At 39.8% G+C, this 16,094-nt stretch overlaps 1 protein-coding gene across 2 annotated transcripts; it reads left to right on the top strand.

Moving 5' to 3' along the window:
- The first annotated feature begins 3,112 nt into the window (after window positions 1-3,112).
- On the top strand, window positions 3,113-15,342 carry calm3a (calmodulin 3a (phosphorylase kinase, delta)). Of its 2 annotated transcripts, none has more exons than XM_013911109.1 (6): window positions 3,113-3,259; window positions 11,823-11,853; window positions 12,273-12,416; window positions 12,790-12,896; window positions 13,245-13,380; window positions 13,560-15,342. In XM_013911109.1, the coding sequence occupies exons 3-6, from the start codon at window positions 12,347-12,349 to the stop codon at window positions 13,586-13,588; spliced, it is 342 nt and encodes a 113-aa protein (XP_013766563.1). In that variant the 5' UTR covers window positions 3,113-3,259; window positions 11,823-11,853; window positions 12,273-12,346; the 3' UTR covers window positions 13,589-15,342. The 2 variants fall into 2 exon arrangements, with proteins under 2 accessions (XP_013766563.1, XP_005720950.1); XM_005720893.2 differs by lacking the exon at window positions 3,113-3,259 and adding an exon at window positions 3,804-4,070.
- Window positions 15,343-16,094: the final 752 nt, after the last annotated feature.

Genomic DNA, 16,094 nt, shown 5'->3' with positions numbered 1-16,094 from the left:
TACAAAATATTTATGACCACATTTTGAGCCCATAGATCCCACTCTGTGTTATGGCATTTGTGGCTTACTTGCTGTCATTCCCAATTGCTTCCACTTTGTTCTAATACCACTAACAGTTGACTGTAGAATATTTAATAGCATGGAATTTCATGACTAGATTAGTTGTACAGGTGGCATCCTATCACCCTAAGCACCCGTTCTTTCACAAATATTTGTAAATACCGTCTGCTTAGGTGCTTGACTTTATACACCTGTGTCCATAGAAGTGATTTGAACACCTGAACTCAATGATTTGGATGGGTGAGTGATAAAGTCATATAACAAATGTCTGTATAAACAGGCAGAGCCTCACTAAATACAGGATCTAATCAGCAGGCCTGTTATCACCCATGCATAATTAAGTTGTTTTTTTCCCCTCTGCCCAATCATTCTATACATTGTGATCAGCCTGCTCTCTCACTCTTCACAGTACTTACCGAAGTGAAACTATAAGGAAATGGCACTAAGTCTAATATATGCTAGTCATATGCATTCAAAAATCTTAAACACACAGAAACACCGTCTCACCTTAAAGTGGGCAATCTCAGTGCACAACCATAAATTGTAAACAAGATGAATATACCCACATCCACACCATGCTCCTACACAGACCTTTGCAGACCAGTTGTAGCTGTGCACTGTCACCAGGAGGCAGTACAAAAAAATAACCAGTCTGTGGGCTATTTTTTATGTTCATGCTTCTATTGGTCCTTCGATTTGGGCACTGCCACCGAGACAAAGTCATAACAGAGAAATAATTCCTGTGGTTTTGGATTTTTGATGTTTGCTGTTCAAGACAACTTTTCAATACTCAGTACACCATCCAGTCTGCAGTCTGTTTCAACTTGCAACTGCTGAATAATCCTAGTCCATCAGTAGCGGTTTTTGATACGGGCGACACGGGCGGTTGCCCGGGGCGGCATCATGGTGGGGGGCGGCATCACGGGCATCGGCATAAAAAAAAATAATAAAAAAAAGAATTACTCGTACTTATGCTGCCCCGACATCATGCCAGCGCATATCGGGAATGGCATAGGCACCGACTGGTTTTCTATCGTCCATTAGCTGGGAGTAAGGGCGCCCTCCGTTTGCAAGGTGCGTCTGCTGCTTGCGACACAGGGAGGAGAGGGCGGGGCGGCGGCGGATTCTCTGGCTGGCTGGAGCAGCATCTGACAACCAACTCGCAAAATAAAATTAAATGAAAACAAACCAACAAACATGAAAACACCAGACATTATAATACAGACTTATAATTTGCACCGATGGTTTTTCGAAATTCTATACACGAAAAGTGAGCGCGAGAGCCCTCGGTGCGCCTGCTCGCTGATGAAGTCAAAGTAAACTTTATTGTCATCTCCGCTACATACAGTCCAATACACAGAGAGACGAGACGACGTGGCTCCAGTTACAGCAGTGCAAGTAAACAAACAATGAATATAAGAAGAGTAAGAAAATAAATATACACTTTAAGGCACGTGGTAAAGGGATCAATAACAATTTAAAATTTATAATTTGCAGTTTGATGATTTAAAGTCTCACACACAACCCGTCGAAAGGGGAGGGGGGGCTAGTTCTTCCAAATAGAGCACATTTCATTCATAATGTTGTAAATCCAAGCCCATTATGTATTATTATGTGTTCATGATTTGGACCCTGGGTTGTGCGAAATCCCAGAAATAAACCCTAGACAAATCGAATCTGTGAACTAAGGTGTAAGTCTATTAGGTTATGTTGTGGTATCCTCGGGTTGGGGGATGGGTGTTCATACTGGAGTGCAAAATTAAAACCAATGGAAGATGGACAAGAAAAGTTCAAAGCCATCAGGTGCTCAGTTTAGAAAAAAGAGAAAAGAAGAGGAGGAGAAACGAGCAAAAGATACAGGTAAGCAGATGTGTCATTGGATAATGGCAGGTCATCCTGAAACAATCAAAATCAGAATCAAAATACTTTATTAATCCCTAAGGAAATAATGTCGGGGGGGTGCCAGAGGGAGTGTTCGCCCAGGGCGCCAAACAGGCTAGGACCGCCACTGAGTCCATCCTTAGTCCATCCGAATCTCTGAAGCTCCCGCAGATTTAATAACCTTCTGGCATGAGTTTACCACACAGATTTTCAATAGGATTCAAGTGAGGTCTTTGCGCAGGTCACTCCATAACGTTCACTTTGATCTCCAGGAGGTAGTTCTCCACCAGAAACAACATATTTTTGGATCATTGGCAGACAGACTGGAAGGCAAAGTGACAACCAAACAGTTTACTGCAGATTCTTTAAGGTTGTCTTTTAAAATCTTCACATATCCTTCTTTCTTCATGATTCCAAGTTCTACACGCACTGAAGCATCCCCACATCATAATACTCCCACCACCAGGTTTCACTGTAGCAATGGTGTTCTTTGGGTTGAATGCATCTTCATCTTTCTTCAAAGATAAGCAACACCTTTATGGCCATAGAGTTCTAGTTTCGTCTCATCTGATCAAAAGATGTATTTCTAGCATGCGTAATCTTTCTCCAGGTTATCCTTAACATACTTCAGTCTAGCTTGAAGATGTCTCTTCTGCAGAAGTGGAATTTTTCTTGGTCTGCAACCTCAGATTCCATTTCTGTGCAACACATATTTAGATGGATACATATTGTCAGGCATGAGAAAAACTGTAATTGGTAATTGGGGGAAAAAAAACAGGTTTTAAAATGGGAACATCGCTGTCTTTGTCTTTGTTATTGTCGTCGGCAGATAGTCTGAATTATGGAACATTTGTTACTGAATCACTGTCAGTACATTTATAGAAAGATATTCATAATCTTTAAATTGTGCATTGTGGTTTAAGCGATTGATTTCTTTTAGACTGTTCTCGATGTTTGTTTTGAAGGAAGGAAGGTTCAGGGCTGAAGCAATCAGCATCATGGGCTCATCCAGTTAGAATAAGAAAAAGCAGCCATCTAATTCAGAATTATTCTCAGGGTTCTCCTTTTATTCTCAAATAAATAAGGCAAAGAAGGAAGGCAACAAAGACACACATGGACTGCCACAGCTCAGCTGCCGCCCCGTGTGGAAGTAAAGAAAGAGTGAGCCAAAAGTGAATGCAGTCCTTATATAATGTGTGACATATAATGTGTGACAGGTGAGTGCAATCGAGGACAAGCACCACACCCAATCAAAGGTGAGAGAACTAAACAAGGTGCATCTGGTGAAGTGAGTGGGTGTGCTGGGATGTGCTAAAAGGTGGGTCTCTACAACAATGTTACTAAGTCATTCATTTGTGTGTTGGAAGTTTTTCTGGGGTCTTCAGACACACTAATACTTTTGTCCAATTTGTATATGCGATTTGATTTGATCAAGAATCTTGGACAAGAGAAAAAGACATTTTGGAAGGTGTTCTGAAGACCTATTTTGGATTTGAGATCATGTTTTGGAGTATTTTGTCCCAGGACAAGTCTAATTTCAACCACAAATGTCTATTTTAGTATTTTTTGCACGAATGGTTTTTAAATTAATGAGCGGTACAGAAATTGCCCTGTAATTTTAAAATGGCCCATTAGTATTGTGTTCAGTATGATCACTGGAACACTCTTTTCTCCCATAGACTGTTTATGAGACGTGGTAATGGGGCTAGTATCTTTGCGCGGTTTGATTTTGTAAAGCAGCAAAAATTGTGGTTTGCTCTTTGTTAAGTGTCAAATAATTATTAGGCGATAAACAGTGAATGATTACCGCAACAGAACGAGCTTTTTAATGCTCGTGTATTTCCATTTTGACAGTGGATTCAGTGGGACTAAAACGTACAAGACAGCGGCGGAGGGATACACGGCTGTCAAACTGTGGTACAGCACGTCGCTGGTTTAGGTTTCCGGGCAACTCTGCTGCAACAGAAGGATACTGTCTACACAGATTTCCCGAAGCATTTCTTATACTTAAAGTCCTGTTTTATTTTATTGTTCTATTTGAGTAAGTGATCCCTAAGTAAATAAAGTAAAAGACATTTAACTGAGCTTTTTTTCATCTTCACGGAGCTTGAAAAGTCAACGGGACGATGGTAAGTGTAAGCTAGCTAACGTAAGCTAGCTAGCCTTAGCTATGAATCGTTTAAATCGTAATGTCCTCATGCGACACTTTAATGCGTAATATAATCGTAAATGCATACGGTCTGAAGCAATAAAGCATATTCCGGCTTCCCTTCACAATGGCATTTATAATATTGGCAAACTGCAGAAAAATCCCACACCTGACGTGCATACAACGCTCTTTTTTTTCATCATTTTTATCGTCTATATATCGCAATTTTCGATCGGTGGTTTTATGTGTGCTTAACAGCTGACGAGATAGAAGAGAAGAGAAACGTTTTATTTATTAGTGTCTGCCAAATGCGCAGCACACACGCTGTATTGCGAGAGGACACAAACGGCCTGTTTAATGCTCAAATGTATCACCATTCATTCGGTTGATTAGCAGAGTTGTTGATGATGTGGTTGCAGTCCCCGAGCTTGGACAGATATTTGTGGCATTTGGTTTTTGGGTTGTTGTTGGGTTTTTTTGTTTGTTTGTTTGCTCACTTATTCATTTATTTATTTATTGGTTCGCTTGGACTCGAGAGTGGGCGTGGTGCCGGTGAAGGTGCTGTGTAAAAATAGACCGTCCAGTGTGAATGTGATCTTTACCCATCTCGTTAATCTTGCGAGAAAGACATCGGGACTCTGAGTAACTGTCATTTTCGACATGCCACATAAGGTGCTGCAGCACGGACAGTATCTGTGTTAGCCACATCAGCAGGGTGTTTTGAACGGACTCGGACATGCGCAACAAGCGAGAAAAGGGGTCGTATTCAACCACCGATTGGGGTTGCATAAGAATACGGCTCACAGGTAGCAACACTTGTTTGTCATATTGCAAAGCTTTCAGCAAGGCGCTGCAACAATTTGGGAATAGATTCAATACCACCATGACACCATGTCCTGCGTTACGTATTGCGCCATAACGTTGAACCGCATTCTGCTTCTGCTGAATGATCCTCTTTTCCACCCCTCCTTTCTCTCCTCCCTTCCCCCCGCATTGAACCAAGCATCCCTGGTGCAGTCGGCTGTCAGGACCCGCAGTGTACCCTCCAAGATGGGATCTAACTATTTTAAATACTTCTAATATATACTTGCATGTGAATATCTGTATCATATCTTATCATGTGTCGTCTGTTGTTCATCTGCATTCTGTAAGAGAGCAGGCGAATGGAGTCCCTTGCGGTCTTTGCCAAGTAAGGAAACTTGGACAGCTACAAAATCCAATTTATTCACATGCTGCTCAAACACCATTTGCAAATATGATTAACTGGCTGCACTTCAGAAAAATATTGTCAACATAAGAATATATGACATGCTCTGTGGGGTACTGATGAGTTGAAAGCAAGCAGTACTTTTTACAGCAGCTGTATAAATCCTCCAGCTGTGCTCTGATCCAGACACTGCTTGCTTCAGCAACACTGAATTGGTTGGCAGTGAGCAGACTGGATACTCTGCAGTCTGCCATGCTCCCTTCTGCCTACCCCCCTTCCCCTTAAATGGGTGACTCATTGAAATTGACTTGAATGCATGGCATTACCACCACCACCGCAGAAATTTTGCTACAGAAATGTTGGCTTTAATCTGTTTGGTTTTGAAAAAGCAAGTTCATTTGTCCATTATCTGTGGTGCAAGAGCATGTGGATACAGTGAAAACATGTTTATTCGAGGCATTAGCTCAACAGCAAATGCACAGTGAGTCCTTAGGCAGTATTACATATAGCATTATCAGCTTATCCCCATCAACGAATTAGTGTCAGTGCTAAATTGTTGCAGACTCTAATGGTCTGTTTTATGCAGCAGGTATTTCAGTTTTCTAACAAACATCCTGAAGGAATATGCAAAGCAGAAGGCACATTCAAAGGGTTTAATCTGTTTTTTGTTTTGTTAACATAATGTATTTATTTATTTATTTATTTTTTTATTTAATTTTTTTTTTTTAAAGAGTCGAGGAGGTGGTTAGTTGCGGTGATATTCAGTGTGCTACATTGGCGACCCTGTTCGTGTCTCACTAATTATAGCAGGCGTGTGTATTTCGGGCTGTGGAGTATTTATACCAGTCCCTCATCGCACTTTCTCAGCCTGAAGTGAGCATGTTGACTGACTTGGACAGGCCTGATAAGGCTTCACATGGAGCGCACAATTATGTCTCAAATGAACTTGAAGAATGAATTTGTGTTACATGAGTTTAAATTCCTTGTTTGATTAATGAATTTATTTTGTGTGTGTGTGTGTGTGTGTGTGTGTGTGTGAATGTGGTAAAAAAATATTGAACACTGTATGAATCAGCAGACACCCCACAATAAGAAATCACAATAATTCGGTCATGATACAATATTATTGTGATTTTTAACCATTTGCAACTTTGCATTAACACATACTGCCATTTTTCTTCTTTTTTCAAATGAGTATTTTTTTCCTCAAAGTTAATTTGTTTGTATTTTTTATTTTTTTTTTAATCCAATAAAAAAGTTCTCACTTCAGTTTTCTATTGGTGGGGGGGTCAGGCATACAAGCACTGTTATAGTTAGACATTCCTATTTAACTATTAAATGTACTCTCAGTAACCTTCTTGTTCTGTTGTAATCTAACTAGAATACAGCCGGTAGGCAGCCAGTCGAGTCCCCTCGAGTTGTGCTCGTTGACAAAGGCTCATTCAGACTGATAGCAATTTTTTGGCAATCTGTCTTCATTTACAAATTAAATAAGTCATTTACAAACCTTAAGTAATTTTTCTGAGAGTGATTTGAATACTGGCCAAGTCAGACTGAGACTGCAGAAACTCCAGTGTTGGATTTTAGGTTGAGCCGATTTAATGCAAGTTTGCTCGGCTAACAATATCTCAAGATGGTGGAGCTCTCTTGTTTCTAGTATTCCCAGAATATTTTCATTTAGTTATTAACAATTATTATTACATGAGTTCAAACAATATTTCTTTAATTTACATACATTTGTATGTGAAAATGTGAACACATCTACAGTTTAAGTTTATTGTAAAGCTTTTTATGCTGTATTAACATAGTTTTATCTAGGTCATAGGTAATGGCCGGGTCCAGCTGCCAGAAAATACTGCAGTCTGTTTTGAATTAGTTTGTCTAAATTGCATTTGGATTGGCAGAGCCTGTGTACACAGTGGAGCCTGATGCACGTGTTCTCCATTTTGCCTGCTGGAAATTCTTTGTTTTTCTTTGAAAAATGATTGTTTTCAGGGTTTTTATATCAATCCAGAAGTGATTTAATTTGTTACTGCTTAGTCATTTCTTTTCCAAAAATATGAGAAACGGCTGTTTCATTTGTCTATCTTTTCGTTTCTTGTTTATGAAATTTCATCATTTTCCCCATCAAGTTTAAGACCAGTTGAAAAATGGCAAAAAAAAATCATATTTTGCATGGTTGGATCTTAACAAGGTTCCAAGTAGAGTTTCAGTGTGCAACAAGAAGAAATAGGAGTGAGACAAAAAAAAATTTGAGCATGCAATTTATTGAAAACCACGCTTAAACTGAAACAGGCTGTTTTACAGCTCATCAAAAGTTTAGCCTTAAAAAGGCCAAATCTGTGCAAAAATGTGGATTCATTGTCATTTTCTGTCAGGTAGAAAATGTCACACCACCCTTCCAAAAGAACCGGAAACTACCCCAAAACAGAAATCGAAGTTCCAGACATGAACTCGGTAATGAGTAGGTCCACCATTATTGTTGGTCTCTTCAAAAATTCTTTGTGGCATGCTTAATGCAAGCGTTTCCATGAGTTGAGTGGGAACATTTCTTCAAGTGGTGAAGACAGCCTTATGACGGGCATCTACTGTCTGGAACTGTTGTCCATTTTTGTACATTTCCTTTACCATCCATCCCCAAAGGTTCTCAATTGAATTTAGATCCGGGGAACACGCAGGAGGGTCCAACAGAGTGATGTTATTGTCCTGGAAGAAGTCCCTTGTCCTGCAGGCATTGTGTGCTATAGCGTTGTCCTGTTGAAAAACCCAGTCGTTACCACACAGATGAGGGCCCTCAGTCATGAGGGAAGCTCTCTGTAACATCTGTACATAGGCGGCAGCCATTTGATGCCCCTGCACCTCCTGTGCTCTAGGGCTGTGCGATAGGACCAAAATCTCATATCCCGATATAAAACATCTATCGTGCGATAACAATATAAATCACAAAAAATGTAATATTTCCTGTAAATTCTGTGAATCTCGGGTAGGTGAAGTGTTTCCAGCTGGGCGTCTTGTACCTGGAGTCGAGTGTTTTAACCGATGCATGAAACTACACATTTTTAGGCATAGGTTGTAACGGCCGCCGTTTTCTTTGTATTTATTACACACCGTGCTGCGGGGAAAGCCTGTTCTAACCTTTGAGTCTAAGGTTTATTTTTTAGCACCTGACGACTCTTTTTTTTGCTTCTCATCCGTCAATACTCTGCATACTTTTTCACGTGATTCCGTTTATTTTGAAAATTCTCAACAGGATCTTGAGCTTTCTTGTGAAAGGTTTATGTGGAAAATAAACAAGCGGACATGCGATGGTTTTACCTGGTCGTTGTTGCTAACGACAACCCATAAAAACAGGTGCTTGTCTGTCTGTAGTGTGGTTATATTAAATATAAGAGAAAGAGAGAACTTTAAGAAATTAATATAGCCACTACAGTGACCATCAAAACGATGAAAAAAATATTGCCGTTAACAGTTTATTTTGCGACACCACGAAACAAACGATAGCGTAAAATGAAACGATAGACGTTTTTATATCGTCATCCGATATATATCGTTATATCGAACAGCCCTAATGTGCTCCATATTTTCACTGAAGGAAAAAGCACCCCAGACCATTATGGCGCCGCCCTCCACTGTGGCGTGTAGAAAACATCTCAGGTGGGATCTGCTTGTCATGCCAGTAATGTTGGAAACCATCAGGACCTTCAAGGTTAACTTTTTTCTCATCAGAGAATAAAACTTTCTTCCACCTTCAATGTCCCATGTTTGGTGCTTTCTTGCAAAGTCCAAACGGTCAGTTTTGTGGCATTCAAGGAGCAGGGATGGGTATTGTTTAGGTTTTATCCGATACCAGTACCAAATCGGTACTTTTGAAACGGTGTCGGTGCTCGAACCGGTGCTTAAAGAATCAAGAACACAGACTTTGTCCAAAAACCTCTCATGTTTAGATAACAATGTTAGCCTTTTCTGCAGCTATAGGGCATATATGGTATTAGGGCTGCCACGATTAGTCGACTAGTCACGATTATGTCGACTATTAAAATCGTCGACGACTAATTTAATAGTCGACGCATCGTTTGAAGCTTTGTAAGATCACAAAGGACGCAGGAATGAGTAGTAGGATTTAAGAGTGTAATAACGGACTGAAACAGAAGATGGCAGCACTGCATGTCCAAGGATGCCAGCTGCCGTTAAACCCCGAAGAAGAAGAAGCTGTGTCCCAGAATTCATAGCGCAGCCCAGCGCAGTTGTCAACAATGGCGGCAGCTAGTTAGTTTTAACTTTACTCTTATTATTCTTTCTGGGTCACAAAATAAACGTTTAACATATTTTCAGGAGAGAATGTAGCTGTGTAAACCTCAAATATCTGCTCAGTTTATCAAGACACCACATATTTTCAAAAGCGCTCCGACGTTTTCGGAGACGTCTGTTACCGACTAGCTCGTTAGCTAGGCGGGGGCAAGGCTAACTAGAGCCGTGAGAACACCGGACTCCCGGCAAATCGTTTTCAAACCCACCGCCGTCTTTCGCTAGTCAGGTTAAACATATATATAAGTCACTTAGATAACTTAAAAAGGTTATTGTTTGGCTTTCTTTAGTATTATATTTGTTCCTGAGTAAATCGGTTTGGCTGAGATTAAAGTTATAGTTTTTGCACAGCTAAAACTGTCAAGCAGACAGCTGATTATCAGAAGTGTGAGACGCTGGAGAATATACTCCGGTGTCCTGTTATATTTTAGAAAGCAAGGAGTTTATTAAACTTCACCGAAACAATCTGCAAATTTCATTAAAAATTAATAAACTACCATCTTGTCTTTATTTTTAGTTAGCACAAACACTTCAAGCTGTAAGCTAATGATAGTTATATAAGACCAGATGCTGCTGGTGCAATAAGCTGTACGTCCAATGGATGATGATCTGATTAGTCGACTAATCGCAAAAATAATCGGTGACTAGTCAACTATCAAAATAATCGTTTGTGGCAGCCCTATATGGTATCACTCTTGGCTGGAAGCAGTGCTTAAACAATGGAAAAAAACACCAACTTTGTCCAAAAACCTCTCATGTTTAGCTGTTTCCCACTTTTTCTTTGGTCATTTTAGCCTTTTTGGCCAGGGTGAAGGGAGTATCTGCCATCAAACAAGAAGACAGTGTTTGCTAGTTCACCTTACATGCATTAATTTAATAACGTGGTTAGCCTACTCAACGTAAATTACACACGAACAACATTAAGCTACTCGCCCAGAGAGGAACGGCTGCTGCTGCCATCATCATCATCTGTCATCATTTCTGCTACACTGGCAGGGCTAGGGGCCAGGACTCTCCTCTTCGGGTTCAAGTTGCTGACTCCGGGTCGATAACAGGCACCACACCCGCAGTAGATGTGCTCAGTGTGAGGTCTCGCAGCAAGCTATCAAATAGGGTGCATTTCTCGGCTTTTAAAAAAACGCTATGCGCCACCATGTGTTTCATCAGATTTGAGGAGTTACCTCCTTTCCACAGTATCACAGTATCAGCATAATAGCACTTGTTGCAGGCTGCTGAGTTTGCATCTTTTGCTGTGAAGTACAGCCAGACTTTTGACCGTTTCGCCTTGGGCATTTTTAATCTGTAGCCATAATGGCACCGGATATCGGTACCCATTCCTATCAAGGAGATGAGGCCTTTGAAGACGTTTTTTGTGTTTGTGGCCCTTCAGTCTCAGATGCTGTCTGATGGTTATGGGGCTGCAGTCAGCACCAGCATTGGCCTTAATTTGGGTCAAGGATCGTCCAGTGTCGTGACAGACAGCCAGTTGGATCCTCCGGCTCAGTGCTGGTGAAATTCTTTTGGGTCCTTTCACTTGACTTTTTTGTTCCATAACCATCAGGATCATTTAAGAAATTCCAAATGACTGTCTTACTGCGTCCCAGCTCAGCAGCAATGACGTGCTGCGAGAGACGCTGTTTATGCAGTTCAACAACCTGACCAGGGTTCAAAAAGGGAATGTTTATTTGCATTGCCATCAGAACGTCATGACAGTGTGACATTTTCTATCTGACAGAAAATGACAATGAATCCACATGTTGAAGCTCTACTTGGAACCTTGTTAAGATGCAAAATATGATTTTTAATTTTTTTTTTATTATTATTTTTTTTTGCCATTTTTCAAGTGGTCTTAAACTTTTGACCAGGACTGTATATGTACATATATTTATGTCTAAAGTATATTTCCTCTACCTTGTATAATGTATATTTTCTTCAGTTTTTTGCATAGTATTGTTGTTCTTAGGCATGATGCAGCTGTGTCTATATAACTGCCCTCTCTACTGTACTGTTGTAACAGTGTGAATTTCCTGTCTCTGGGATTTAAATGCTATCTTATCTTATTTGCCTAGTCCTAATATAAGTTGAACTTGCCATTAAAAACTGTATTTCTTGAATACAATGCACGATTTAATAATTGTAAATGATGGCAGGGTTGAAAAAGAGGTTATTTCCACGCTGAAGCATCAGTGTTTTATCAGTGTCTTTTTCCCTTTTCAACAGGCTGATCAGCTGACTGAGGAGCAGATTGCTGGTGAGTGCATACCTTAACCAAGCCTTTTTGGCTTGTTTTAGATTTAGCAACACCTAATTTCTCCAACAAACCTTAGAAACTAGGCTCTCAGAGATTATACAAGATGTGCAGGTCTATGGGATTGTATGCTAATTATGGTCCCATACTATTAACTAGATAATTGCATTCAATTTGTTTTCCCTAGGTATAAAATCAGACCCTGGGTAATGAGAAGCAGCAGGGTTTTGAGTCAGGTGTCCTAGAAATGCTTGCATGTCTACATTAAAGCTGCAGTGCTTTGTATTCAGCCTGTGCTCTTCTTATCAGGGGTTGTCTGTTCAGTGTCCCAGTTGTTGCAAATGCACTGACTATTGTGTATAGTCAGTGAATGTTCATTGGATTCAGTCTTCATTACAACTTCTCTTTCTGCAAACGTACAGAGTTCAAGGAGGCATTCTCACTGTTTGATAAGGATGGCGATGGTACAATTACTACCAAAGAGCTCGGGACTGTCATGCGCTCTTTGGGACAGAATCCTACAGAGGCTGAGCTGCAGGACATGATCAATGAAGTAGATGCTGATGGTGAGATCAAACTAACATGCACAAGAGCTTGAAGTTGCATTACTTTTGAGAAAGCTCTTCATGAAGAGAATTCTTTTGTCATTCAAGAATTTAGTGACTGGCATAAATGCAGATCCTGAAATCTGAGATGGCATAACTTGTTTCTGTTCTCTCTGTATAGATGTGTGAAGATTGAATCTAGTCTTTGTTGTTTTTGTTGCCTTGTCTGTTGTGATTAATAAAAATGATTTCCTTTTATACTTTGAACTACCTTGCATTGTCATAAGCTATTTTTCCTGATCTGATTTTGAGTTTTTCTGGTAAATTACACGGTGATAACACTTTTTTTTCTGGTTTGTTATTTGTTTTTGTTTTATTTATTTATTTTATTAAGGTAATGGTACAATTGACTTTCCTGAGTTTCTGACAATGATGGCCAGGAAGATGAAAGATACAGACAGTGAGGAGGAGATCAGAGAAGCCTTCAGAGTCTTTGACAAGGTAAAGTAGGAGTAAAGGGGAAATATTTAATTAGACTATTCAGCAAAAGGAGAGCCTCTGTATTTGTTAGAAATGACTTTGATCCATGATGATGGCTAGACAAAAGAGTGAAAAATGTCTGCATAAGCGATATTCTGGAGCGTTTCTGTCTTTCTGCTAGCCGGACTATTATATTAAGCGTCACAAATATTGAACATTTAGCTCAATAGACTTCCTAAATCAGGATCTCGACATCACAGGTGAAGGGAATAGCCTTGTCTCTGGCGCTATGGTATCTGTAGACACACACCTGCCTGTAAACATAAAAGACACCAAGCTAATTTTCTGCTTTTGTTTTGCCACCTGTAGGATGGTAACGGGTACATCAGTGCAGCAGAGCTTCGGCACGTCATGACCAACCTGGGTGAGAAGCTCACTGATGAGGAGGTGGACGAGATGATACGCGAGGCCGACATTGATGGAGATGGTCAGGTCAACTACGAGGGTGAGATTTTAATTATTAACCACCATACTTTCTGTGAGTCTGCAAATGTGAAAATCTACAAGTTTGTGTGTATGCACTTATTTTTTTTTCCATCTGGTAACGGTGCTGTTACAGTTAGTTATTTGTTCATTATTTAACGTAACTTTAAATGTTGCTTTCTGTTCTTTTGTTTTCCACAGAGTTTGTCCAGATGATGACAGCCAAGTGAAGAGAAATTTGAAATTTCTTTTAACGTTGCTTGTCCTCTAAGATCACTGTCAAATATACCAAAAAAAAGAACAATTCTCAAATGATAAATTTACCCTCCCCTCCAGAAAAAAAATCATTTATCTAAACCGTTTGCAAATTGTGCTTTAGTGCATCCAGCTACTTCTAAGGTATCTGTTTCATCACCACCAGAACAGAATAATCCCTAGAGAAGTTAATGGACCAAGCTTTAAGAGGGCCAAAGCCCCTGGTACTTCAGACCAAGATTCTGCTGAGTCACCCTGCTCCTGATTAATTTAGAGGAAAGCGCAACATCGTAAAAGGCAGAGGGATAGGAACCTATGCCACGGTTCGTGTAGAGAAGTTGGCTTTTCAATTCTTACCTGATAGTCTTGAACAAAGAAAATCGACTCTCTTGCACCAGTGGTGACTCTCCAAATACTGAATTGAGTACTCTTCTTGCATGCACCCTTTCTGTGACTGTCTCTCGTGACAACAAGGAAGCTCTGATCTTGTCAGAGGTAGTGTTCAGGTTGTGTACACACTGGAGGTATATACATAAATATATAGCTATATATCTGTAAAAAATTTGTGTCACTATTGATTATTGCAAGAGCAAATAGTTGCAATGTAGGGTGTTTATTGGTGCTCTGCTGGAGATGAGCATTCTTATAACCTTGAAGAGTTCGAACGAAAACGAGGGACTGAAAATTGCTGGATGGTTTTTCTTTTTTTTCTTTGTTTGTTTTCCTCAGTTGGATGTTATTTTGTATTGTTTTGAGTCGTGGGTTTTACGTTGCACTGATTGAAGACGGGAGTGTGTTGAATTGCTTCAGGATGATTATTGGGAAAACACACTTGAGGACTGCAGTTGATACATTTGTTCTGCAAACAGATATCCTGATGATGCAATATTGATGTAACGCTTTATAAATGTGTTCTCAAATATTAATGTATTGCTGACGAACTTTGGTCACAAATTATATCTATATAAGTGTATCGTTAAATTTGCAATGCCTATTGTTGTAGTAAATGATCTGTGACATGTTTTCTCTTCGGTTTTGAAATGTGCCATAATACTCTTAAAAACAAAAAACAAAAAAAAACCTTCAACCTTCTTGCAAGACCTGTAGTTCTTTAGAATAGAAAAACTCTACTTAATATAATAATATAAAAATACATGCAGTTCATCATATTTGCACTTTGGTATAAACCATGTGGTTGTTTAAAAAAATGGAGGACAAAAAAAGTTTTGTTTTAAAAGAAGAAAAAGAAACCAAATGTCACTGTTGCTGCTGCTATAACAACATGTTTCACTCATTGTCCTTGTTGTTGTCTGATCTTCAATTTATAGTCCGGTGATTCAACCTCCAGTCGGCTTGCTGTTTTACTAAACCGAATACATTCAGTGTATACTGACACATACTGCTTATGGTGGGGGGGTGATGCGTTTCATTGAGGCTTGCATATGGGGAATGAAATGGGTTTGTAGCAACGACTTCAGCTTTAGATGTGCAGTTGGTTTCAGTGTTAGGTTTTTGAACAGTTGGCTAAATTTAAGCTGGGGAATCTTGTGATTTCCTCAATGTGTGAAATTTAATATACTGCTCTGTTTGAGGCGTACTAATTGGTTACATTTGAGTCAGATGTTTGGAAGTAAATGGTTATTGGACTGTTAATTTCTGAAGGTGTGTCCAGTATGGAAAGATGTGATATATTTTCCATAAATCAATAAATTGACTGAGCTTTACTTCACCTGCATTTCCTTGACATGTTTATTCTAAAATTAGTCATTAATGAAACCGACATCCTTTTGTTTCTTCTTTTTTGTAACTGTTCACAAATTCCCATAATGTTGCAATACACTCCCCCGTCCAGTGCTTCTGTGTTAGAAAGGAGACTCTTCCAGATAGCCTCAGACTGGGTCAGGGCAGGTCAGCCTAGGCCTTCACTCTAGAAACTATCCTGGGCAGAGGCTATATTTGGCAGCTCATGAGATTGCTGCAGGAGCCTGTGCTAATCCAGGTCAGCAAGGGTCACGACCCCTCACACAGTCTAAATGCAAAAAGCCTTTCTTGTTGAGAGGCAAGATCAAGAGCCAATAGAACAGCGTTTTATCTGGGCCAGGTGAATGTGATTGGATGTGTGTCCACATGCTAATCGTGTAAGTGTAAGTAGATAATATAAATGAATTAGGAAACAGGAGCACACTCAGCAGTACAATAAGAACCGTAGCACTACAGACAGGCAGGTGTGGTAATCCCTCTGCGGTTGTATAACAGGCTGGAAAGGCTTGCTGGTTTACACTGAGAATCAACAATGCACTGCCTCTTCTGCAGTGAGGGTTGTAGACATTCATTATAAATAATTGAATTACAAGTTTTACTTTCGATCTGCTGTATCAAGTGGAGAAAAGAAAGAGAGGCAATCACTTACAGATTACAACTGTACCAGCAAAACAGATTACAAAATCTGATAAATATCAAAGACACAGTACACTGAAAAAC

Source organism: Pundamilia nyererei, unplaced genomic scaffold (assembly GCF_000239375.1).
Source record: "Pundamilia nyererei isolate P.nyererei 1_Seehausen unplaced genomic scaffold, PunNye1.0 scaffold00003, whole genome shotgun sequence".
Lineage (NCBI taxonomy): Eukaryota > Metazoa > Chordata > Actinopteri > Cichliformes > Cichlidae > Pundamilia > Pundamilia nyererei.
The sequence above is the reverse complement of the archived record's forward strand: the minus strand, read 5'-3'. Positions and strand labels throughout refer to the sequence as shown.

Bases quoted from the DNA above. Each gene is read 5' to 3' on its own strand.
- calm3a (XM_005720893.2), top strand. The intron at 11,854-12,272 runs GTGAGTGCATAC...GCAAACGTACAG, and splicing joins GACTGAGGAGCAGATTGCTG to AGTTCAAGGAGGCATTCTCA. The intron at 12,417-12,789 runs GTGAGATCAAAC...TATTTTATTAAG, and splicing joins CAATGAAGTAGATGCTGATG to GTAATGGTACAATTGACTTT.